The sequence below is a fragment of the Eschrichtius robustus genome, chromosome 11, assembly GCF_028021215.1.
Source record: "Eschrichtius robustus isolate mEscRob2 chromosome 11, mEscRob2.pri, whole genome shotgun sequence".
Taxonomy (NCBI): domain Eukaryota; kingdom Metazoa; phylum Chordata; class Mammalia; order Artiodactyla; family Eschrichtiidae; genus Eschrichtius; species Eschrichtius robustus.
This window is the reverse complement of record NC_090834.1, coordinates 101,970,421-101,996,799: the sequence shown is the minus strand read 5'-3', so window position 1 is coordinate 101,996,799 and position 26,379 is coordinate 101,970,421. Positions and strand designations below refer to the sequence as shown.

At 52.1% G+C, this 26,379-nt stretch overlaps 1 protein-coding gene across 6 annotated transcripts; it reads left to right on the top strand.

Annotated features, from left to right (window-relative positions):
* Positions 1-962: 962 nt before the first annotated feature.
* Positions 963-26,379, top strand: SLC43A1 (solute carrier family 43 member 1). 6 transcript variants are annotated; one of them, XM_068554087.1, is made up of 15 exons: positions 963-1,372; positions 2,654-2,820; positions 11,051-11,228; positions 11,356-11,411; positions 11,541-11,617; positions 14,172-14,264; positions 15,870-16,003; positions 17,554-17,732; positions 19,021-19,167; positions 19,263-19,298; positions 19,536-19,653; positions 22,168-22,309; positions 22,570-22,643; positions 24,452-24,575; positions 25,667-26,379. In XM_068554087.1, the coding sequence occupies exons 2-15, from the start codon at positions 2,667-2,669 to the stop codon at positions 25,811-25,813; spliced, it is 1,659 nt and encodes a 552-aa protein (XP_068410188.1). In that variant the 5' UTR covers positions 963-1,372; positions 2,654-2,666; the 3' UTR covers positions 25,814-26,379. The 6 variants fall into 6 exon arrangements, with proteins under 6 accessions (XP_068410188.1, XP_068410186.1, XP_068410189.1 ...); XM_068554085.1 differs by having other exon boundaries at positions 963-1,383; XM_068554088.1 differs by lacking the exon at positions 963-1,372 and adding an exon at positions 1,508-2,001.

Below are 26,379 nucleotides of genomic sequence, written 5' to 3'. Positions count from 1 at the left end.
CAAAGGCAGACAGACCTGACTTTGCATCCTGCTTCTACCCACCATTTTCCAGCTGCCAGCCTCCGGTCTTCTCCCTCTGTGAAAAGCTCTGAGGTTTAAATGAGCCTGTGATGTTTGGAGGATTTAATGATAGTTTTTGTTTGGAAAGTGCCCAGCATATAGTAGCCGCTCGGCAAATGTAAGTCCCTCTCGTGGCTAGGTGGCTCAGCCGTTCAGAGAGCCCCTCCTGTCTGGGGTCTGGAACTTCCTGGGCAGTTGCTCACATGCCCACAGAGCTTTGTCAGTATCACGAATATCACTCTCAACACACTAATAAACTCACATCTGTATTTATTTGCCCTTGACCTCATCCCATTAATCCACAGCACAGTTCATCCTCTATTTTACAGATGAGGAAACTGAGGCTCTGGGAGGTTGAGAGATTTACCAGGAATCAGTAAGTGGCTGGAAGCATCCCATCACCACATCTTCTAAAATAATAATAATGACAGTAGTAACAACAACAGTGAACATTTATTATGCTTACTTTGTGCCAAGCGCTGTGATGAGCACCTACCTGCCTCATAACCCCCAATTCCAGCCCCCACCTCTCCGCAGTACTATTGTAGGTACTGCTGTAAGGTAGGTACTATTGTTATGAGAACTTACAGGAGGAAACCAAGGCTCAGAGAGGTTAAGCAACTTGCTGAAGATAACCCAGGCCAGTTTTCAAGTCCACTCTCAGACCTCGATCTAACTCCACAAAGAAACCCGTGTCATTCTGACTCTCGGAAAACTCTACTCCCAAGTGCACAGTTCAAAACCCCACCCAAGGCTGCCCTGCATCGCGGTCAGTCTGCTCCGGCCGAGTTGTTCTTTGTTTTGACCAAGGATACAGAGGGCGCTGCCCCGATTCGTCTGGGGGGGGCCGAGGGGGAGGGGAGGGGGAGGGAGTAAGGGTGGACATTTTAGGTGCAGGGGCGTGTGCCGGGGAGAGTATCTGGGGACCAGAGGACGAGTCACGTGCTCGTGAAACTCGACCTAGGGGGAGGGTTAGGGAAGGGAGCCCCCGCCCCTACCTCGGGGTGCAGCCCCGGCCGGTTTTAAGTACAACTGTTCACTCCGTCGATCCACTTCGTCCTAGCCTCATTTCGCGGATTGGTGGCGCCCGCCGGGTTCCCGTTCCCCGACTTCTTCCGATGGGACCGAGGCGGTGAGAACACCAGGCTGTCCGGCAGAATCTGCGAGGCCGCCCAGACCCGGCGCGCAGAGAAGTCCCGAGCGCCGGTGCGGTTCCGAGGTGGGCCCGCCGTACACCGGACGCAGAAATTGTGCACGCGCCGCTCCCCGACCGGCCGGCGGCTACAGGAGGCGCGTTTGCCCCGGATCAGACGTGAGCAGCGGGTGCGGCTGGGGTCCGGGTCCCGGGCTGCACGTTCTCTGAGAGTCACCCGGCTGGCTCCCACCGACACTTCCAGGCTCCCCAAGAAAAACCCGTTACCTGAGCCCGTGGGTCCCGCCTCTCCAAGCGCGTCCCTCCTTCCGCTTTGGTCTGGCCCCTCTGCGCCCTCTCTTGCTGCACTGCCTCCGTTTAGAGAAACACTCTTGTCGGAGTTCGAACGGACCTGCGGGAACTCCTAAATGCAAAGCCCCATTTCACAGATGAGAGTACTGAGGCCCTCCGGCGAAGGCATTCGTGCTTTCCTCCGCTCCCTCGCGCCCTTTCTCTCTTGCCCTCCCTGTCCCTCTCCTCTCTGCTCTTCTCGGTCTCACCGGCCGCTCTCCGCCCCCTCGCCGCCCGCGTCCCGTCTCCTCCCACGGCGGCGGCCGTGGCCTAGGCGGAGGGGGTGGGGGTGGGTGCTCGGGCTCCTTCTCTCTCCGGTAAACCCACCCTCCCGCCAGCCCCTCCGCCGCCACTGCTCTTATAAAGTCAGCGGCCGCCGGACTTCCTGCGGGTGCCCGAGCCCCCTCCCCGGGCGAGAGAGGGCGGGCTGGTTCCCTGGCGCGCAGCTGGGTGCCCGTGTGAGTGGGTGGCGCCGGGGGCGCTGGAGGGCCTGCCTGGGTCTCCTTCCACGTGGCAGCTGTCGGCTTGGACCGAGAGACTGTAGGGACTTGGGTCGCCTAGTGCGGAAAGGGGGAGGGCTTGCTGAAGCCCGGCCCCAGAGAAGAGGAGTGGTCTTATACTGGCAACAGGAAGAGGGGAGGGTGTCCTTGAGCTAACATCAGACTTCCCCTTCCTCCCCCTGCTTGCTTCTGGGGGTCCTTCCTGGAGCGGGAGGCCGGATACTGGCCAGCGGTTGCTTCAGAGCGCGCCCTGCCCCTTGCTGACCTTTGGGGACTTGGGGAAGTGCGGGATTGGTCCCCGGGAGCCGGGCTCTGCGTGCCTTGGCCTGGGTGGAAGAGCCCGGCAGCGCGCCAAGAAGCTGTTGCGCACAGACAGGACCTTCCTCGTCTCTGATAGTGACACGGCGGGAGCCCAGCGCCTCGTGCGCCCCTGGCGCTGCCAGTGCGCCCAGAGCCAGCTCGGCGGCACCCGCTGGGAAGCCCAGGGCTCTATGGGGCCTCCATGAAGGCCCCCTTGCGGGCTGGCTCGAGGGGTCTCGGGAGCCACCATGATACAGGATGCTCCTCTGGGTCCTCTGGGCCCTTCGCTCAGTGCTCTGCTCCTGGGCAGGCTTGCGACCAGTATGGCCCCCACGCTGGAGGAGGCGTACCGGAGGCGCTGGTGGATGGCGTGCACGGCCGTTCTGGAGAACCTCTTCTTTTCCGCGGTGCTCCTGGGCTGGAGCTCCCTGCTGATCATGCTCAAGAACGAGGGCTTCTATTCCAGCATGTGCTCAGGTATGCCCGAGAGGGGGCCAGTGGGGCTCGGGAGGGGCAGCAGAGGGGGAAGGTGGACGCCGGCAAAGGACAGGCGGCCAAGGAGACAGAAAGCCGGGCTCCTCAAGAAAGAGCACTCCGCAGGGGACTGGGCAGCCCCACTTCTTGACCTCTTCAAACTTCCTCTAGAGAATGAGCCACTCTACCTCATTCACCGAATCCAGTTTTCACTGAATGCCAGGTGTCCTGCGGGCATCCAGATCCTGGGACTGATCCCTTTGCAGCCTCAGGTCTAGAGCAAGGTGGAGACTCCCAGAAGTTCAGCAGCTACTATAGCTGGGTGAGGGATTTCTTACTAGGGCTATTGTAAGGCTGAATGAGGCAAAGGAGAGCCTGCAAGATGGATTTGATTGTAAAGGGAGGGGCAGGCAGTGTGCTTCTCCTTTTCCAGGCCATTTGAGCCCCCAGGTCTTCAAGTAACCATTTGTACAAAGTTAATCGCCTCATTTCCCCTAGGCCCCAACTTGTGGATGGTCCCTGTTTTCCACTTTGGTCACCTTGGCTTTGAATCAGGGGCCCTGGATGCAGGAGTGAGAATTCTAACAATCCTTGGGAGCAGTAACCACATCCCTGCTGTCTTCAGGTGCCTGGAGGCAAGGAGTCGCCCTTCCTGGTGTCTGGGACTTGAGGCTCTCGTGATCTGATAGGTATCTTTCTTTTCTGGGAAGGAGAGAGCTGTGCGGACAAGCTCAGCCTAAGGAGCTCAAGGGATGTGGAGTTTGGCCCTTCCCTCCCCTCCTTATCCTCTTCCTCCAACCTCCTTGCTGTGGAACAGGCTTTGGAAGAAGGCCAGCTTGGGTTAGACTCCCAGCTTCCACCACTTTTAGCAGCTGGCTGACATTGGCGAGTTCCCTAAAACATTGATCTTCAGTCGCCCGGCCTGCAAAATGGGAAGAAGAGTAATATCTATGCCGAGAGTTAACAGTGCTTGATCAATGTTAGGGTCATTCCTGGCTTCTGCTGGCTTCTCCCAGCTTCTCCCAACTCCTCAACTCCACTCCCTGCAGGCGTCTGCCTTGGCTGTGGGAGAAAACCGTTGCCTTGAGGGGTGGAGCTGGGGTGCTCTTGATCTCTGGGCAGCACCCACTCTGCTCTAACCCCCCGCCAGCCTTATCTGTAAGGAAGCAGCAGGTGGCACCGAGGATGCGCGTGCATCTCCTGGCCCCAATTACAGGGTGCTGGGGGGCCTGAGGAGGTGGAGATTAAAGTTGGCAGCTGGCCAGGGGACGCAGGTTGGGTCAGGAGGAGCTGGCTTGGGATGAAATGCTGGGTGTTCCAGGGTGGCTGAGAGAACCAGACAGAGGGGTGGGGGATTCCTTTGCCAACAGAGGCCAGGAGTCCAGGTCCCCTCTGAGTTGCTTACCCTGGAGGCTGGAGAGACCTTCCCTTCGCTGCCTACTGGCCTTGATGCCTGCCGCTGCCCATCCGATGGCTTCTTCCTGCCTTCTCCACCTGTTTTTTTAATCAACTTTATTGAAGATTAATTTACATCACACATTTTGATGAGGTTTGACAAATTTACACACCTCAGGAACCGTCACCACAATCAATATTTAGAATATTTCCATCATCCCCAAAACTCCCTCCCTTTTGCTGCCCATCCTCCCACCTTTTTAAAAATATGGATAAGAGCTAGATTAAGATATAAGTCACATAGGTTACAATGCACCCATTTAAAGTACACAAGTTAATGGTTTTTAGTTTATTCAGAGTTGTGCCACCATTAGCACAACAAATTTTTGGACATTTTCTCTACCCAAAAAAGTCACCCTGGACCCACTAGCAGTACCTCTCCCCCCACCTGTTCTTTTACCCTCAAGCACTAGGCAACCAATCATCTACTTTCTGTTACAGGTTTGCCTATGACAAAAATAGATTTGCCTATTCTGAACATTTCATATAAATGGCATCTTACAATAGGTGATCTTTTGTAACTGGCTTTTTGTCACTTAGCATGATGTTTTCAAGGTTCATTCATGTTGGCAAATGTATCAAGACTTGGTTCCTTTCCAAGTCCTTTGCTACCACATTTTATTTATCCACTCAACAGTTGATAGACATGTGGATTGTTTCCACTTTTTGGCTATTATGAGTAATGCTCCTATGAACACTCATGTTCAAGTTCTGTGTGGACATATGCTTTCCTTCCATATGGAATTGCTGGGCCATAGGGTAAATCTATGTTTAACATTTTGAGGAACTGCTAGACTGTTTTCCAAAGTGGCTGGGCCATTTTACATTCCCACCAGCAGTGTAGGAGGGTTCCAGTTTCTTCACAGTCTAGACAACACTTGTTATTGTTTATCTTTCTTATTACGGCCCTTCTCGTGGACATAAAGTGTTATATTTTTGTGGCTTTGATTTGCATTTCCCTAGTGGCTAATGATGGTGAGCACCTTTTTCATGTATTTATTGGCCATTGGTATTTCTTCCTTGGAGAAATATCTATTCAGATCCTTTGCCCATTTTTAAATTGGGTTATTTTTATTATTGAGTTGTAAGAGTTCTTTGTATTGTAGATACAAGTCCCTTATCAGATACAGGATTTGCAAAATTTTTCTCCCACCGTGGGTTGTCTTTTCACATTCTTCATGGTGTCCTTTGGAGCACAAAAGTTTTCTTTTTTTTTTGGATTATTTTTTAAAAATTGAAGTATAGCTGATTTACAATGTTGTGTTAGTTTCTGGTGTGCAGCAAAGTGATTCATATATATATATGTACACACACATATATGTACATATTCTTTTTCCATTATGGTTTATTGCAGGATATTGACTATAGTTCCCTGGGCTATACAGTAGGTCCTTGTTGTTTATCTATTTTATCTATAGTAGTTTGTATCTGCTAATCTTAAACTCCTAATTTATCCCTCCCCTCCTTTCCCCTTTGGTAACCGTAAGTTTGTTTTCTAGGTCTGGAGCATAAAAGTTTTTAATATTGATGAAGTCCAAGCTATCTTTTCTTTTGCCGTTTGTGTTTTGGTGTCATGTTTAAGAAACCATTGCCTAATCTAAGGTCACAAAGTTTTATGTCTATGTTTTCTTCTAAGAGTTTTAAGGTTTAAGCTCTTATATTTAAACCTTTGATCCATTTGGAGTTAATTTTTGTATGATCAGGGGTTGAACCTGTGCCCCCTACAATGGAAGCGTGGCATCTTAACCGCTGGACCACCAGGGAAGTCCCAAGTTCATTACTGAGGTGCTCATTAGTGTCGGCTTTGGGGTTCCCTGGCCACACCCTCTGTCTTCTCAGGTTTCTGCTCTCCCTCTTTTGAGGTACACCCTGGGGTAGATGGTTGACCCACCTATTGGGGCATCACAGCTAAAGAGGACTCTTACTCAGAAGTAGGCAGGGGCAATTCAGCTTATCACACACAACTGCATATCCAGCATAAGTGCCAAAATAATAAAACAGTAGCTAAAGTTCATCAAGCATTGACTATTTGCTAGTTAGATCTTTAGTCCTCACGACAACTCTTTTTATAGAAGGGAAAGCTGAAGCTCAGAGACGCTAAGTAATTTCCCCAAGGTCACACAGCTACTAAATAAGGAGCAGAGTGAGTATTCAGCCCCAGAACCTTTCTCCGAGGCCTTAGGATTAAGAGTTCCCCTGGGGGAGTCCCGTCACAGAGAAGACAAGTAGCCAGAGCCCAGTTCTGCGGGTGTTTTGGTGAATGTGGCTGTGTCAGCTGCAGGATAATGAATGATGGGGCAAGGGTGGGGGATGGTGAGGAAGGGCTCAGAGACCTGGGATCATTTAGTGAGTATTGTGTGTGTGCAGCAGTCCTTAGAGCCCACCTTTTACATGGCTGCAGTCACTATCCCCATTTCACAGATGGGATAACAGAACCTCTGAGTTTCAGCAGCACAGCTAGTGGAGCCAGAATTTGGACATGAAAAATGCTTAACCATGATCCTCTCTCCCGTGTTTCCTAGACCTAGTCATTTGCAGTTCACCTTCATGATTTTGCCATTTCTGTGTGCCATAGGTACTATTATTTACTTAATACTTCCTTTTAAATCAATCCACTTTTTAAAAAATAAAAAGCCTCATTTTAAAGTGTAATGTTCTTGGGACTTCCCTGGCGGTCCAGTGGTTAGGACTCTGCACTTCCACTGCAGGGGGTGAGGGTTCATTCCCTGGTTGGGGAACTAAGATCCTGAAAGCTGTGCGGCGTGGCCAAAAAATAATTAACTAATTAATTAAATTAAATAAAACTAAAGATCCTGTTTAAAAACAAAATGTGTAATATTCTTGGAACCTTGAGTTTGATGTTACTCAGACACACACACACACACATACATCATACGTATATATTTCTAATACCTACATATATGTATATGTGTGTTTGATACACATTCAAATAACTAATGACTATGAAACATCAAAAACCATTACCTGTACAGTTGACCCTTGAACACGGGTTTGAACTGCTTAGGATTTTTTCCAACAGTAAATAGTACAGGACTACACGCTCCGTGGCTGGTTGAATCTGCAGCTGCAGAAACGCAGATACGGAGGGACCCCACAAAGGGAGGGCTGACTAAATTACAGGTGGATTTTCCAAAGCACGGGGGAAGGGTTGAGGCCCCTAACCCCCTGAGGTTCAAGGGTCAACTGTACCTCTAAACCCATCTTGAGTGCACACATGCTGTGCATACCACGCTTTGGGAAACACTATTTTCTCTGGCTTCTAAGCCCTCCTCTATCAGTAACTTACTGCATATGTTTTCCCTGTTGCACCCCATGCTTCAGTTGTCTATAAAATGGGAGAGGTTAGATGTCAAAGACCTCTCCTGTTGTAATGGACATGGACAGAGGTCTTTGCATGCTGGCTTGGCTTCCCTCTTGGTTCAGAAGTCTGGCTTAATCTACAAAAAGGTACAAATGAACTTATTTACAAAACAAAAATAGAGTCACAGATGTAGAAAACAAACTTATGGTTACCAAGGGGGAAAGGGAGGGGATGGGATAAATCGGGAAATTTGGATTGACATATACACACTACTATATATAAAATAGATGACTAATAAGGACTAATGCGACATTGTAAATCAACTATACTCCAATAAAAAAAATTTTTTAAATGCAAAAAAAACCCCAGAAGTAGCAAGAGCTATTGATATTAACTGTTTCTTTCAATTTAGGGGGAGAAAAGGAAATAGACTCTAAAAAAATAAACAAGGGAACAAATATGAAAAAATAAATAAAATAAAAGTAATTAAAAACATTTGTAATAATTTCTCATAACATATTTAATCCAACGTATCAAAACATTATTATTTCAACATAATATTAAAAACATGATTAATATTAAAAAATAAAATAGGTAACTAATAAGAACCTACTGTAGAGCACAGGGAACTCTACTCAATACTCTGTAATGACCTATATGGGAAAAGAATCTAAAAGAGAGTGGATATATGTATATGTATAACTGATTCACTTTGCTGTACAGCAGAAACTAACACAACATTGCAAATCAACTATACTCCAATAAAAATTAATAAAAAATAAAAATAAAAAGTACATTGCAAAAAAAAGAAGTCTGGCTTTATCCAACCACTCAGAGTCATCAGGCCTTAGGAACTAGCTCTTACTAGTCAAACTCACAAGAGGCTGATCAATTTAAACCAGAGAAGTGAATGCATTAACTGACCTTGAGTTATTCGCCATACACTAGGCTGGAGTTCGCCACCAGTAGAAGAACACATTTCTTCGCCAGCACTAGCGCAGGCTTTGAAAACTTACTGAGTTGCCCTGTTCAGGACAGAGAGGCCCAGTGGGGTAACGGGGAAGTGTTGGCTTTGGAGAGGGTCTTGAGTTTGGATCTAGGCCTGCCTGTAAGCAGTTGTGTAACTGTGACTTACTTTGCTTCTCCGAGCCTCATGATCTACAAAACGGGGATCATTACACTCACTTTGTGAAGATTAAATGATATACTATATGGAAAAGCGTGGCACAAAGTAGGTATTAATTAGTTGAGAGCTAGTGAGGGAAAGTGTCACTTGATTGTGAAAGACTTAGGAGCAGGGACCATGTCTAATTCAGGGCCTGCAAACTCAGATGCCAACAGGGGCCAGGCAGTTAATAACAATTGGGTGGTAATGTCCAACATGAGAATACAGTCAGTAATAGTACATCTGGTGACAGATGGTAACTAGACTTACTGTCGTGATCATTTTGTAATGTATACAAACATCAAATTACTGTGTTGTACACATGAAACTAATATATTGCGTGTCAAATATACTTCAATAGAAAACCTAATAATAATTGGGCCAATCAGGGCAGATATAAGATGGCGAATGTCTGAGAGCTCATGAAGAGGTGAGGACGTGGGTGACTTAGAGAGGGCAAGCCCTGGTGAAAAGGAGTGGTCTCTACTCAGCTCCAGCAATGGCCAGATCTTCTGACTTACTAAAGAGAAGCCAGACTTCTGGATTTTTAGGTGAGAACTCCTGATTTTAAACTGGCACCCAATTAAAATTTGCAAGCCAAGCAAAATATGGGTGGGGTTCATTGCTGGTCACCTGTTTGTAGCCTCTGGTCTAAATTAGCATTGCATTTCTTCCTGCTTTACCCACTGTCCCAACACAGTGCCTGTCGTGCAGTAGATGTCGCTTAAGTGTATGTAGATTGAATGAACAGGTGCAGACAAACCTGGCGGAGAAATGAACAGTGATGATGAAAATCACTAAATTTGGTGGGGGCGGGGGGGCGCTAGCCTGAACCCCAGAGGCTGTGTGCTCTAAACCCCTAACCCCTTCTTTCAGGTACCTGAGTACCCCATTGCCCAAGGGGCTCTCTCCTCTGGTTAGCCAGCACTCATGCTTTGAAAAGAAGTCATTCTCTTCTTTCCTTACGTCAGCCTTCTGCCGCCTGAATGCCCTTTGGATACCTGAAGTCAGGGGTCACTGTCACCACGGAGGGCAGATACTTCCCCGTCCCAGCATTCAGCACTATCACATCTTCCTGTTTCGTTCTCTTCATAGCACCTGTGACTCTTTATATCAATGTCCATTTGTTTCCTTATTATCTAATACAAGCCCCATGAGAGCTGAGAGCTTCCCGTCTTATTCACCGTGAGACCCCCGGCACCTAGAGAAGAGGCTCACCACGTCGTGGCTCTCCCAGGGGGCCATCATCTACCCCTTCATCAGCTGTTTCAGGACACCCTCTCTGGGCCAGGACCCTGTGCAAAGCTCTTTGTTCCCCTTCTCCAACTGAATCTCCTAAGGAGCCTGGGTTAGGCATTCTCTGCTCCTTTTTACAGGCAAGGGGCCTGAGCCTCAAAGAGAGGAAGTTATTTGTCCAAGGTTGCACAGCTAGTAGGGATGGTGGTGGGAATTCAGACCGTGGTCTGTCCCCCTTCCAGGTGCACCCTGACTTTGCCCTTGGCAGTGATGCCTAAGTAACAAGTAGGAGGCAGGGGAGCCGCCACCTCGTGACTCACTGAGCATTGGGTGAAGTGAAACCCGCCTCCTTCCCACGCCACCAGCCTTTTTCATTAACTTGACACAACTCCAAGTTGGCCTTTTACCTGGAGGACGCGTCTTCTCGGAGGTGGACTTCCAGAGGAGCACTGGAGGGCAGCGCCTTGGTCCTGATTCTGCGCCTCAGTTTCATTATCTGGAGAGTGGGGATACTTTATTAGCTGACTCCTGGGGCTGTCGTGAGTTAATACAGTGACTGCTGAGGACATGCCTAGAACACAGTTAAATGCTCAACAAATATTAGCTATTATTTTATCAGAACGTCATTTACGGGGTAGCGTCCTCTGAGTTTTAAGGGAATTCTTGTTACATCATTTGAGCATCACCCACTGATGTTGTCCCAGATTCGAGGGTGCTTCCTATTGGATCCTATTGGGTGGATCCTATTGGGGATCGTCAACCCCCTAAGCTTGGACACTGAGTAAATATTTCAATTTGGTAAATACTTCGATGTCCGTTATTCCATTTGAGCTAGTTGAGGCCTCAGATTGGGTACATGACCCTCCCTGGGTCCGATACTGATTGCTGCCGTTTACGGAGCCCCTTCCCCACCAGAGTAGGTATAATTCCAAAGTCACCTGCTTAGCAGCCAAGCAGGGGCATGCGACGTGAGTGCGGGACCCCTGATCCCAGGCCTCTCTCCTGTGCCCAGCTGCTCCCGCGGCCACGTGCTGCCTTTCCCTCCCCCTCCTCAGCTGAGAACACCACCAACACCAGCCAGGATGCGCAGCCCCCGTGGCTGAGCTGTAACCAGCAGGAAGAGATGCTCAACCTGGGCTTCACCATCGGCTCCTTCGTGCTCAGCGCCACCACCCTGCCGCTGGGGATCCTCATGGACCGCTTCGGGCCCCGGCCCGTGCGGCTGATTGGCAGGTGAGCTGGCTGGGCTGTGGGGAACTGGAAGGGGCTTTGGGGGGGAGCTGCAGGGCAGGACTGGTGCTGCAGGGGGAGGGGAGGCACAGAGTGTTCAGCCCCTCCCCCTTCCCCTGCATCCCCACAGCGCCTGCTTCGCCGCATCCTGCACCCTCATGGCCCTGGCCTCTTGGGACACCAAAGGTGAGATGTCTGGCCTCTCGTGCCCTCACAGGAAAAGAATGGGTGGGATGAAGGTGGATGTTACCCCAGCTCCTGCCTTTAGCCTCCCACAGCTCCCCAGTGCCTCATTCATCCCTCTCCCCTTCCCAGTTCTGTCTCCGTTGATATTCCTGGCGCTGTCCCTGAATGGTTTTGGTGGCATCTGCCTAACATTCTCTTCACTCACAGTGAGTATGACAGGTCCCGACTTGGCAGTAGGGCACCCAGGAGTTGAGCGAGGGTGAGGGTGGGAGAAGGGCCTGTGGACGCAGATCAAATGCACGTGTGTGTGTGTGTGTGTGTGTGTGTGTGTGTGTGTGTGTGTCCCAAGCCCATACATCTGTTGAACTCTGTCCTGGGGCCACAGCACAGAAAGAACTGACAACTGCTTCACCTTTCTGGAACTTACATTCAGGAGCTGGGGGAACAGACAACCCTAAAAACAAGTAAACTAATAAATGATATCCCTAGTCATAAGTGCTGGAAAGAATAAAACTGGGTAATGCGAAAGTAAGGGCGGTGGGCAGCTTGAGACAGTGGGCGTGTGTGTGTTTGCCACGTTGTGTATATGTGGTGCTGTCCATGGGTAGGTAGATGTATTTGTGAGTGTGTTGGATTGAACCATATGATACTGCCGACACTTGACTGTGCTTGACCTACAGAAAGGGCTTTTTCACTTGGCTTGATCTCTTGCATGTGTGTTTGGCGTGTGTTACTCTAAGTGTATATAAGAGTGAGTGTGCAGAAGGGTTAAAGGCTTCAGCGTGTGTGGTGGGAGGAGGGGTTCCTGGCCGGGCCAGCCTCGGGCTGTTTATCTCAGAGGAGGGCCGCCTGACCGCCAAACTGGGTGTTTTTTGGCTGAATTTCACCTCGCCCAGCAACCGCCTTTAATTCCAGCCCAGGACATTTCACAACTTTCTGAGGAAGCGGACCCCTTCATCCCCGCCTCCCTCCGCAGCCCCTTCTCCACGCTGCGCACCTTTGCTCAAGGCCCTAAAGCCTTTCTCTCCCCTGCCCTCCGGGGCCTAACCTTGAATCCTGCCCTGGGGCCTAGGGGGCTCTCCGCCCGCAGCCCGCCCCCTGCTCCGCCACCGTAATCTCCAACCAGTGACAGGACCGGGCTCCGGTCCCGCCCCCGGCTCCGGTGCCGCCCCCGGGCCTAGGTGCTCGCCGGCCAGGACAGATCCGAGCCAGCACGGCCAGCGCCCAGGCGGCTCAGCCAGGCCGGCCTAGGCCGTGCTGGGCGGAGACAGCGCTCTCGGACCCTGGCGGCGGATAGTGAGGGGCGCCAAGGCCCCCGCCGCTCCCCCGGCCCTAGCGCTTCTCCGTGGCGTCCTTGCAGCCTGCCTCGCACAGACAGGGTGCCAGGGGGTCAGGCGGGCCCCAGCTGTTTTTCCTAGCCGCTTGGAGGTTGATGGGTCAGTTCTCCGTGTTTAGTCGCCTTCCTCTCCAGAGCTATTTGAGATCCCCTTCTGGACCCCAGTGCTTCCCTCTGTGGAGAGGGTTTTAGCTTTGTATGGCATCTAAGACGCTTCCAGCGGTGGGATCTGTTGACTGGGGGGAGGAGGGAGAGGTGGGAGCACACAAAGGGCTGTGTGACTTTGCTTTCCCCTCCCCTGAGGGCCTGGCTCAGGCCAGAGAGTAGAACACACAGTCAGTTCGCTACTGGTAGGAATTCTGGGCCTGCCCTGCGGGTCAGAGCCTCATCTTCTGGACACCTGGCCTGGCCCTGTTTCCCCCCTACTCCCACCCTCGCCTCCCTAGTCGTCCTGTTACTTGTCCTGGCTCAGCAGAAACCATGGACTGGGGGCCTCTGGGGCCACCGAGAAGGTTAAGGGGCACCATCCTGTTACAGAGCCAGCCATGGTCACAGCCTTGGGTTCTGGGATAGGACTCGGACGGCCAGGACAGGGGAGAAAGTCAGTAACGTGCTCTGTGAGCTCCAGTACGTTCCTTTCCCGCTCCAGGCCTCTGTGTTCTCATCTGTCAGAGTTGCTCTAGATCAGTGTTTCTTTTTTTTTTTTTTTTTAATTCAAACAAAGTCACAAAAATTATAATCATCCTCATCAGTTCACTCAGTCCCACGTAATTAATTTTTTTTATCTTGATCTTTTGTTAGCACTTTTATGAGTTCATCAGTTTTTCATTAGAGTTCTGAAAATGCTTATTCATTCAGTTCAGCAGTACAGTCAGTTACCAGAAACCTGTACTTGTCAGAGTCTTTTCCATGAATTCCTTGAAGATGAAACCCTTTTATAGGAACATATTTGCAAAAGCATCAGAGTACACCCAGAACTGTCTGTAAATGACAAAAGACTTAAAAATGACCACGGTTAAAGATTTGATGAAAGTTCATAATAATGCAATTGACAAGGAAATTTAGTTTTTTCTGAGATATACATTTTAAAGTAAGAGATCAGTGTTTCTTATACACCTAACCCATGGGTTATTAAGAGGCGAGTCATGATTAAGGGGTTCCATAACTAAGTAGCTTGGGAAACCATGGGGTTAAACAAAATTTCTCTTTGTGGGCACTTCTTTGTGTGGGAGGGGAGTATAGCCAGGTTTCCGACGTTGATTTTGCCTTAGAACTTTTCTGTCGCGACTCTGGGGCTGGTGTTCCTGGAGCTCACGTTGAGGACTACTGGGCTAGAAGCTTCCAAGCTTGCTCGGGCGGAGAAAGGGGAGCCCTGGGCAGGTGTCAGGGTCTCCCTGCTCACTGGCACTTCTCTCCTCTCTCAGCTGCCCAACATGTTTGGGAACCTGCGCTCCACTTTCATGGCCCTCATGATCGGCTCCTATGCCTCTTCTGCCATCACGTACCCGGGAATCAAGGTACGGAGCTGCCTGGGGAGTGGGCAGGTGGTGGTCAGTGAGGTCGCTTGGCCTTTTTGCCTTGACACAAGAACTGGGTGGGGCTGGGTGCATAGTATATCTGGTGACCTACTTCCTGCCAGGCGGAGGTCAGTTCCCACCACGGCAGGGAAAAGCGCTGCAGCATCGTGGGAAGAGCCCATGTGCTGCTGTGGACCAGTGGGTCTGACTTCTCTGCTGCTCTGTCCAGGCCTTCATCCTCTCTCCTGGGCCAGTGCTTTCTCAGCTGATCTCCCTGCCTCCAAGCTTTTCCTTCTCTAAGCTGTCATTCACGTGACTTCCAGAATGACCTTAGATGGAGGACTAGCTCATCTACCCACTCTGCTTCGCCTACAGAATCAAGTCCAACCCCTTCACGTGCCTTCAAGGCCCTCGACTCTTTGGCCTCACCCCACCTTTCAGGCCACGTCTCCTTCCCCAGCCCTGAAGAGGCTGGATGACTTGGGTCCAAGGTCACCAAGCTAGTCCAGGCCTGGCCAGGTCCTAGACAGCTCAGCCTGGTGGACCTAGAGCCGGAAGGCCTGAGTTCTAGCTCTGGGCAAGTTTGGGGCCTCTTTCCTCCCTCTGATATCAAAGTACCCTTTCAGCTGGGCCGCACCATGCTCCTCAGATTCTGCCTTGGGCAGTTAATTTATTGGTTTAGAAGGCACTTGCTCAGCATCCGTCGCCAGAGGAGGTGGAGAGCACACTGATGGGGGTGACCAACAATTGTTCAGGTAGGAGCAGGCCTGGAGGCTGGGGGTCTCCCTTCCCGTGACTAAGGCAGTGGGATTTGAGGAGCCAGATCTTTGCGGGTGTGGCCCTTTGAAGTTCTGTCCTGCTCCCGGGGAAGAAAGAGCCCCAAAGCCTGAGGCCCAGGAGGAGCAGTTTTCCCAGGCAGCACTGAAGCTTGGAGCCTGAGTGGAGGGCAGACAGCAGCCATCCCAGGCAGAGGGTGGCAGGCAGGACATTTCTGCATGCCTGGCTTCCTCACTAGAGCAGTTGCTACGTCGGCACAGAATCCCAATCAATACAGAACCTGCTTGTCCTGGGGTTGGGAGGCTGTGGGCAGAGTGCTTGCACACGCCCCTCCCCTGTCAGTTGTCACACCTGTGCAAGGTGAGATAAGGCTTCTCAGACTGGGTTTGTCTTTCCCCCAGGGAGGGTGCCCAGCAGGGACAGGATAAACACGGTTAGGCGCTTTCATTGTCCTCTCTTGTACATAAAATGAAATGACTTTCATGTGAAAACAAACATGTGTATGGAGTCAAACATTGGTGTGTCTTTTTAAGATAATAATTGAGATTTCAAAGACATTTTGAGCTTGTGGCCAGCCCCTTCGGCACCGTGTGCGAACTATTTCACACCTCTTGAGGGGGGCTGGGGTGAGAAAGGAAGAGGATGGTGGGGCTTCTAGATCCAACTCTTAACTTCTGGCCTTGGTTTCTTCATCTGCAAATTGGGTACAAGGAATGGGGTAGACGAGACCTTCTCTAAGGCCTGTGGGGCCTGGGTTCTACCTCCAGCTGGAGGACGCGGGCCTGGGGCTGGGCAGCCTCCTCCATGGCCCGCCCCCTCCCCCGACAGCTGATCTATGATGCCGGCGTGTCCTTCATGATCATCATGTTCACCTGGTCAAGCCTGGCCTGCCTCATCTTTCTGAACTGTGCCTTCAACTGGCCGAGTGAAGCCTTTCCCTCGCCGGAGGAAGTCAACTACAAGTGAGTGACCGGGGGGTGTGGGGTGGGAGGGGGACTGCCCCGCTGCAGATCTGGAGGCCGGGGTGTGGTGGTGTGAGGGACAGAAGCAGCTGTGGACTCAGAGAAACCAAGATTTGCCGATCATCTGAGCTTTCCAAGTTCCGCTTTCTCATCTGAACCGTAGGCCTGATCCCACCCACCTGCAGGTGTTCTGAGTAGGTCAGGCATAAAGCAGGCAGCCAAAACGTGGGGACTGTCTTCTTCTGTCCAGGTTTGGAGGATGGGTTCAGAGTAGGAGGGACCGTTGCGATAGGGCCATGTGCTACGGGGACCCAGAAAGGGGGGATACAGAGGAATGAAATCCCACCCTTTGTGGGGCAACCTGAATGCCAACTTTACCTACCCCCCCCTTCAGTTCCCCAGGGGACTGGAGTGATGCTCCACAACCAGGCACCGAGGGTGCCAGTCAAATAGCTGATGCTGACGAAGCATCTCCTGCGTGCCAGGCACTGTGCTCAGCCCTCACTCTCAAGCAGCTCTGTGACGTGGGTTCTGTTCCTAACTCCACTCATAACAAAGGCACGGGGAACAAAGTGACTTTCCTAAGGTCTTACCACTGAAGGGGGCAGGGGTGAATCTAAGGCGGGAATCAGAACTCCAGAGTCTGAGTTCTTTTTTTGTTTTTTTTTTAATTTATTGAAGTATAGTTGATTTATAATGCTGTGTTAGTTTCAGGTGTACAGCAAAGTGGTTCATATATATACATGTATATATTCTTTTTCTTATTATATTCTTATTATATGTATATTATAATGTACATTATATTCTTTATTATTTATATAATGTACGTTATATTCTTTATTATTTATATAATGTACGTTATATTCTTTATTATTTATATAATGTACGTTATATTCTTTATTATTTATATAATGTACGTTATATTCTTTATTATTTATATAATGTACGTTATATTCTTTATTATTTATATAATGTACGTTATATTCTTTATTATTTATATAATGTACGTTATATTCTTTATTATTATATTATTATATTATAATTATACATTATATTCTTTATTATTTATTATTCATTATATTCCTTATATACATTATATTCTTATTATATGTATATATTCTTTATCAGATTCTCTTCCCTTATAGGTTATTATAAATATTGAGTAGAGTTCCCCATATTATACCGTAGGTCCTTGTTGGTTAGCGATTTCATATATAGTAGTGTGTATATGTTAATCCCGACCTCCTAATTTATCCCTCCCACTGCCCGCCCCCACCCCAGAGTTTGGGTTCTTAATGCTGCCTCCATGGCTACAGCCCAAGTGGAAAATGGCTCATCCATCCCTCACTTAGTGTGTGCTGAGCTGGCCCCTGGGCCGGGCTCTGAGACACACAGACACAAGCCCTGCCCTTGGGAGCTTGTCAGTGGGCATGTCAGTGCTGGTTAAAGGGGGGGCTTGGCACCCCTGGGACGGCACCCCCTAGAGGCAGGCTGTTGAAGGGGGGCTCTGTGTGGCTGGTTCCCACGTGCTGTGGCCTGGCTACTGGCAGGGAGAAGATCAAGCTCAGAGGGCTGGCCCTGGATCACAAGGTGACAGGTGACCGCTTCTACACCTATGTGACCACCGTGGGCCAGCGGCTGAGCCAGAAGGCCCCCAGCCTGGAGGAGGGGACAGACATCTTCATCTCGTCCCAGAACGTTCGTGACACCTCAGAAAAGTCTGCTGAGAGTGAGTGTCTGGTCGAGGTGCCAGCCTTGGGGGACGGAGAGGATGGGTCCTCGCGCGTAGCGAGCACTCGTGCCCAAGTGCTCATTCTCCCCTCTTCAGTTCTCACAACACCCCCTCACAGAGGTGGGCACACTCCCTGTGTCTAGAATGGGGCCAAATCAAAGCTCAGGGAACTCTGGGAAGGTCAGATTCAGGGGTACTCTGTGGGATTTCTGGGATGAGGGAGGGGCAGCTTCCAGAACGGGGCAGGGTGTCCAGGCCTGTGGGAGGGCTGGTTTCCTCAGGGCTCCCTGCAACCTCCAAGCCTCTTGCATCAGATACCGCAGGTGAGCCAGCCTTCAGTCTGGGTCCTCTGACACCTGGTTGGTTGGCGCCTCCTGCTGGCCACAGGAGGAGCTGCACCTGCCTTCTGCCTGGGCCACTTTGCAAGGTGACACCTCTGTGATTAGTGGAAAGACGATGGGCCTGGGCGTCAGGAGGTGGGGGTTGGAGTCCTGCTTCCCAATTACAGGCCATGTGACTTGGGTAGATCACTTAACCCTGCTGTCACTTTCCCTGTCTCTTAAACTAGCACTAAGAACACCCGTCTCACAGGGAAGTTAGTTGTGAGGATTGAATGAAGACAGGGACGCGGAAGCTCTTTGCAAACTGCAAATGCTGTGAAGTTATGAGTCTGATCCCCACTGCCGATCCTCCCACGGCAGAGTTGTTATAGGCATGAGCTGAGTCTATCCCACCTGCATCCCGCCTTCCAGCCCCATGAGCTCGGGCAAGTCACTGAGCGTGCTGAGCTGCGGTCTCCCCATCTGTAGAATGTGCTGAAGATAGGGTTGTTGTACAATTTGATTACATGGGATAATACCTGTCAAGTGTGCAGCACATAGCAAGTGCTTAATAAATAGTAGCTCGAGTTATTATTACCACGCCAAGCCTACGGTACACACCCGGAGGTCACCTGAAAATGTTCTAGTGGGGGAATTCCCTGGTGGTCCAGTGGTTAGGACCCCACACTTTCACTGCTGAGGGCCCGGGTTCGATTCCTGGCTGGGGAACTAAGGTCCCACAAGCCATGCAGCGTGGCCAAAAAAGAAAAGAAAATGCTCTAGTGAGATAGTTATAGAGCCGGGCAAGAACTTGGAGGCCAGTAAGGCTGAACCCTCGCTTTTGAAGAAACTGATCCCTCGCCGAAGTCACAGCGTCAGAGCCTCTGCTAGAACTGCATCAGCTGGGACACGCAGAGGCAAATGGAAGATCTAGGGCTCAGGGGCACCTCCTGCTGTCTCCCCAGAGTCTGTGCCCTTGCGCAAGAGCCTCTGCTCCCCCATTTTCCTGTGGAGCCTTCTCACCATGGGCATGACCCAGCTGCGGATCATCTTCTACATGGCCGCCATGAACAAGATGCTGGAGTACATCGTGTCTGGAGGCCAGGAGCATGGTGAGGTGCAGCCGAGCCCACTGGGGGCTGGAGGTGCAGGGGGTCACCCTGGCTGAGCTCCTCTCACCCTGGCTTTCCCCCTCCACCCCCAACAGAGACGGACGGCCTGAAACAAAGGGTGACAGAGACAGGTAGGGGGACAAAAGCTCGGGTCCTTGCCCACACCCACCCCGCCACTGCCTGCAGTGGGGGGAGCCTGGACCCACCCTCGTCACCCTGGGCGTTTTGGGGATCTAAGAATTTGGGGGTCAAAGGAAGGTGATTTTGGCATTTTCTCTCCTCTGCTGGACGTGGGTGACAGTGCCCACTAGGCTGCTGGCATCTGTCATGTCAGCTCCTGACCCCACTTCTCTTCCTGCCCTGCCCAGTTGAGTTCTACTCGTCCGTCTTTGGGGCCATGCAGCTGTCGTGCCTTCTCACCTGCCCTCTCATTGGCTACGTCATGGACTGGCGAATCAAGGACTGCGTGGACACCCCCACCGCTAGGTGACCTGCCCGGGGGTGGTGACAGCCTTCTGCTTTCACATCCAGCATCTTACTTCATTCTCCCAGGAGCCCTGGGAGAGAAGGGGTACATCCCCATTTTACAGATGAGGAAACTGACACTAAGAGGGGGCTTGGCTGGCTTGATGATAAGTATAGCTGACATCAAATGCTGACTGTGCACTAGGCACTTGCATTGTCCTCTTTAGTCCTGCACCAGCTCCCTGAGGTAGGTACCTACATTATTATCCTCGTTTCACAGATGAGGAGCTGAGATACAGAAAGGTTAACTAACTTACCCAAGATCACACAGCATTTAGTAGTAGGTTCCAGAACCTTTGTTATAAAGAGTACACTCTAAAGCCTTCTTACGATTAGAAAGAGATAGAGTTGGTGTATTAGACATCTATTGCTGTATAACAAATCACCCCCAAACTTGGCATCTTTAAACAACAAACATTTATTATCTCATAGTTGCTGAGAGTCAGGATTCTGGGAATGACTTAGCTGGGTGGTTTTGTCTCAGAGTCTGTCTGAGTCTGTTCAGACTGGTATAACAAAATACCACAGACAGGGTAGCTTATAATCAATGGAAATTTATTTCTCACAGTTCTGGAGGCTGGAAGTCTGAGATCGGGGTGCCAGCATGGTCAGGAGAGGGTCCTCTTCTGGGTGGAAGACTTCTCGTTGTGTCTTCACATAGTAGGACCTAGGGAGCTCTGTGGGGCCTCTTTATAAGGGCACAAGTCAATCCCAAAGGCCCTACCTCTACCTCTATTTTTTGTTGTTGTTGTTGTTTTCTTTTGGCCATGCCACGCGGCTTGTGGGATCTTAGTTCCCTGACCAGGGATTGAACCCGGGCCCCCTGCAGTGGAAGCTTGGAGTCTTAACCACTGGACCGCCAGGGAATTCCTGGCCCTACCTCTTAATACCATCACATGGGCATTAGGATTTCAACATAAGAATTTGTGGAGGACACAAACATTCAGACCATAACAGGGTCTCTCATAAGGTTGTGGTCAAGCTGTTGGCCAGGGCCGCAGTCATCTGAAGTACTGACTGGGGTTGGCCAGTCACTTCTAAGCTCACTCGTGTGCCCAATGGAGGAGGTTCGGTTCCTCCCCACCTGGGCCTCTCTATAGTCTGCTCATGACATGGCAGCTGGCTGGCCCCAGAGCAAGACAGCTAAGGGAGGGAGACCAGGACAGGAGCTACAAGGTCTTTCATGACGTCATCTCAGAAGTGACATACACGAGTGAGGTTGTCTTCACGAGTGAGGTTGTCTTCTATAGGCACACAGAGTAACTCTGGAACCTTGTGGAAGGGGACTGTACCAGGGTGTGAATGCAGGATGCGGGGATCATCGGGGCCGTCCTGTGGGCTGGAGACCACCAATGGGTCTTTTTCCGCCCCCCCCCACATTTTATTTATTTATTTATTTTTGGCTGCGCTGTGTCTTCGTTGCTGCACGCGGGCTTTCTCTAGTTGTGGCGAGCAGGGGCTACTCTTCGTCATGGTGCGCGGGCTTCTCATTGAGGTGGCTTCTCTTGTTGCGGAGCACGGGCTCTAGGCGCACGGGCTTCAGTAGTTGCAGCACGTGGGCTCAGTAGTTGTGGCTCGTGGGCTCTAGAGCGCAGGCTCAGTAGTTGTGGTGCACGGGCTTAGTTGCTCCACAGCATGTGGAATCCTCCCGGACCAGGGCTTGAACCCGTGTCCCCTGCATTGGAAGGCGGATTCTTAACCACTGCGCCACCAGGGAAGTCCCACACCACTGGGTCTTGCACGAAGGTCTTCTGACTGCTTGTGTTCTTTTTGTGTTGATCCAAACGGTCCTGTTTGTCCTGAGAGGATGGGAGAGGGAGACTAGGAGAGAAGTCATCTAAGGATGTGGCTTCCCTCCCCACCAGTGGTACCCTGGCCCTGGTACCCAGTCTTCCTCCTCTACGCTCTGTTCTGAGGGCCATGGTCCATCAGCAGGGCCCTTCTCTCGGACCAGTGGGCGGCCTGTCTTCATCTGTCTCAGCCTGCTGACCTCTCCTTTGGGCCAGCCTCAGAGCCCTTGATTATGCTAGAGGGAGGGGCTTGCTGGGCAGTCAGGGGCCAAGCGGCTGTCCCTAGAGTGTCATCTACTTTTGTCTAGGCTGGTGGGCAGGGACACTTTTGTGGGGGCTTCTGATGAGAGGTGGTGTGAGAGCTTCCCATTCTCCACCTTCCTTCCCATCCTCGATTCTTAGACTTCAGTGTGCTTATGAAATAGGAGATAGTTTTCCAAATGCAGATTCCAGGGCCCACCGCCCGAGATTCTGATGTTTGGGGCAAGGCCCTGGAGTCTGCATTTTAAAGAAAAGCTCCAGATGATGCTGGGGGAGCCACGCTTTGAGAAACACAGGGCTGGAGGAATGACTTTCTCCCTTTTCTGCTACCCTGAAAGGGGAGGGACCAGGCTGAGAACCCAGGGGGTGGGGAGGGCTGCCGAGGAGGTCGGGGCAGCGGCCGGTGACGGCCTGTTCTCCTCAGGGACGGGGTGGCCACCAAGTCCGTCAGACCACGCTACCGCAAGATCCAAAAGCTCACCAATGCCATCAACGCCTTCACCCTGACCAACCTACTGCTCGTGGGTTTCGGCATCACCTGCCTCATCAACAACTTACACCTCCAGGTACCGACTTCCATCCTCCCCGCTCTCCCTGCCTCGCAGAGTGCCGCCCCAGGCACGGTTCACCCCAGGCAGGTGCCTTCCGGGAAGCAGGGCTCCCGTCCTCTGGGTCTGTTTTCTGGGTTCTCCAGGTAGTGTTTGTAGGAGGTTGGGTTGGCGAGGGGGCAGGCGTGTGCAGGCTCCGTTCGCCTCCTCACCGTGACCGCCCTTCCTCCTGTCTCCACGCTGCTCTTAAGCTCTCCCTGCTCTCTTTTTGGTTTCAGTTTTTGACCTTTGTCCTGCACACCATGGTCCGAGGCTTCTACCACTCGGCCTGCGGAGGCCTCTACGCAGCCGTGTGAGTCAGCTGGGCTCCTGGGCCCCCCTGAGCGCACCCTTCCGCGGCCTGCCTGGACTGGACTGCTGCTGCGTCGGGGCCGGCCAGGCTCTGGAGGCTGTTTGGCTCGCTGCCCTCCCCCCCGCCCCCTAATGACAGGGAGCTCACTTCCTCCAAGGCAGCCCACCCCACTGCGGGATGACCCCCCCCCGTCAGAACGTCTTCCCTTAGGGGCAGCTGAAATCCTTGGTTGCATGACACTTGGGTCCTATGTCTGCTCTCGGGAACGGGCCCTGGAGTGGCCTCTCTCCCCGTGCCAGCCCTGTCGAAACTTCCAGACAGCAGTCTCGTTTGCCTCCTGACTTTCCTGCTTCATGTCGAGCAACCCCCTACCCTACCCCAGCCCCCTGGCCCTGTTCCCTTTTCCCTTTTCCTTCTGGTTTCCACGGCTGAGCGTCTCTCCGGCGTTTGATGGAGTAACTGTCCCAGAGCGCTTATTACTCCATCGTGGGCGTGGCGGGAGATGCTGACCCCATGCCCGCATCCAGACCTCAGAGGGCAGCTCCAGCCAGACCTTGGAGTCGTCCTTGCTTCCACTCGCTCATTCCTCACAGTCCACACCCAGACCGCCAGCGAGCCTGCCCACGCCACATGCCACAGACTCCAAACCCTGCCCTTCCGACCATCTCCAGCGGTGCCACCGCTTGGCCTGGATTACTGCCGCTGCCTCCTGACCGTCCCTGCGTCCGCCCTTGCTTCCCTCCGTATTTTTAACACAGGAGCCGGAGACACCTGTTAGGACATAAGTCTCTTCACATCACTCCGCGACTGCCCGTCTTATCTCACGTAGAGAAGAAGCCAAAGGCTTCATTATGGCTTAAAAGGCCCTACAGGGTCTGGCCACACCCCCCCCCCCCCCAGGGACCTCTTCCTTCGCCTCCCCACCTCGCTCACCCCCTTTTCCCACATGGCTGCCTCATGCCACAGAAACCCTATGTGTGTTCCCTCCTCAGGGCCCTTGGACTTGCTGTCCCCTCTTCCTGGCACGTGCTTCCTCCAGATAGCCACAAGGCTCCCAGCCGTCTCACCTTCTCCAGGCCTTTCCCCAGCTGTCCTTGTCTCAGTGGCCTCTGCTGGCCGTCCTGTCTACAGTCGCAACGCCCTAGATACCCTCACCCCCCTCCCTCTGCTGAACTTCTCTCCATAGCACGCACCACTTTCTAACACACTGTGCGTTTTTGTTTTTGTTTTGTTTTTGTGGCCACGCCCGGCATGCGGGGTCTTAGTTCCCAGATCAGGGATCGAACCCGTGCCCCCTGCAGTTGAAGCACAGAACCCTAACCACTGGACCGCCAGGGAAGTCCCAACGGTGCATTTCTCTTGCTTGTTGTGTGACGAACACCTGCACGCCGCCACCCAACCCCCCACCCGTCGCCAGAATGCCACCTCCATGTCTGGTTCATTGCTGTATCTCCACCCACCTCGAACAGTACCTGGCACGTAATAGGGGCTCAATAAATATGTGTTAAAAGAATAAACAAACAGCCCAGCGAGGTTAGTGCTATCCCTGTTTTTAGGGAAGGAAGTGAGGCTCAGAGAAGTTGAGGAACTTGCTGTTATCACACAGACAGTAGGTGTCAGAAACCAGCTCAGTAGATGTGAAGTCACAGCATACACCCTCGAGGCCAGGGCACGTGCAGAGAGCCTGAATTCTTAAGCTCTGCCCTGCCTGGCTAACAAAGAGTGATATCTAGGGAGGGACGGGACAAGGGGTGGGGCTGGAGAGGACCACGCCCCTCACGGCGAGCCCTCCCTCTTCTCATTGACAGGTACCCGTCCAACCACTTTGGGACACTGACGGGCCTGCAGTCCCTCATCAGTGCTGTGTTCGCCCTGCTCCAGCAGCCGCTTTTCATGGCCATGGTGGGACCCTTGAAAGGAGAGCCCTTCTGGGTGAGAAGTCGGTGGGGGGGGTGGCATGGGGGCAACAGGATCCCCCTTCCTGGGTGCACCCAAGGAGTTGAGGATGGGGGCTCTTGTATGTGATGGAATCCCTCGCTCTTATCTCAGCCAGGAGGCACCTTGGAGGTCTCTAATCAGGGGGTTCCCAAGCTGGCTGGCCATCAGACCCGCCCACAGATTCCCCAGCCTACTGAATCAGCATCTCTTGGCCTGGGCCCAGGAAGCTCCCAGGTGATTTGTACAGTGGCCCAGTCCTGATCCAGTCCAGTTCCACCCGATGCAGGGATCTTCTCTCCAGTGCCCCTAGAAAGGGGCTCCTCCAGACCCTCTTAGTCAAACGCCCGCAGCGATGGGGTGCCGGTCCTGTACAAGGAGGCAGCTGTTGGTCTTGTTGGAAAGGCTTTTTCTTACATCGAACTGACCTCACCTCCCTAAAGCTGATATCTGCCTCGAGGGCCCACCCACACCCCAAGACCCTCCTGCCAGAATGATGACGAAATGACAGCTGCCATTTCCCAAGTGCTCACCAGGTGCTAAGCGCACCGTGTGTTTTGTACTGAACGTTGCCACAGTGGCCCAGAGAAGGAGGTGCGTCGAATTAGGATGACTTGCCCAGAGCCACACCGTGAGTAATGCAGGGTGGGATGTGCGCTGTGTCCGAGCCCACGGGAGGTGGGCTCGGACCCAGGCCTTCTATCCCAGGCTGCACCCCAGTGCTATTAACTGCCTGGGAGCTTCTTCTCACCACTCCCAATGGGATCCCATTGCCAACACCCTCAAAGGTCGAGGTTCCCAGCCCAGGCTACCCAGACGGCACCAGATGATTTGGGCACCCCCATTAGCTGGGGTTCAAACCAGGCTCTGACACTTTATAAGGCTGCCGAACATTCAGTGAGATGCTGGTGGAGAGTGATTGCACACAGCAAGTACTAGCTCTGTCTATCATTCTGGCCAAGGACCTGGACTAAAAATGGCGGCCTTCTCCTCCCTGTGGGAGGCTAAGGAGGATCCCTGAGGGTGATGAGGGTGAACAGGTACCCACTTGACTCTCTTTTCTCTCTCTCTCTCTCTTTGCCCTAAAGGTGAATCTGGGCCTCCTGCTGTTCTCACTCCTGGGATTCCTGCTACCTTGCTACCTCTTCTACTATCGCACCCGGCTCCAGAGGGAGTACATCACCCACTGGGAGGGCCCCCTGAAGGTGCTTGGCAGCCCTGAGGTGACTGCCTAGGCCTCTGAGGGGCCCGGGTGACAGGCAGTCAAGGCCTGAGCAGCCAAAGGGGGTGCCTCGTGGCTTTTCTACCTGTAACCTCCGCACAGAGCCAGGCGCCGGGGATTTATAAATACCAAGAGAAGTTCTATTTTTGTAGGGACTTGTTAAAAAGGAAAAAAAAAAAAAAAAAATCCCCAAAGCAGTGCTCCATTGACTGAAGATGTCCCCCGTGCTAGGACTGGACCTTCTTGCTCCTGGGATTGGAGGAGACCAGGGTGCAGCCCTGCCGTTTCTCTGGGCCTAGGGGTCTGCCTGCTGCTGCCTCCTGGGGGCTTGTGGGATCAGTGAACAGGCGACCCCTGAGATCTCAGCCGTGCGGTGTCCAGAGTGTACAGGTGTGTGTGTGTGCATGTGGGTATGAAAGTCCCTGCCCCTCAGAGGAAAGGGGCCTGAGGTGCTGGCTGCGTCCTGAATGCTGCCGCGTGGGCGGTAAGCCCCTTCCTGAGGCTGGAGGCTGGGTTCCCTCCCTGCTGCTGCTGCTGCTTGCAGATCTTAGAGGAAATAAAAAGGGAAGTGAGAGACTG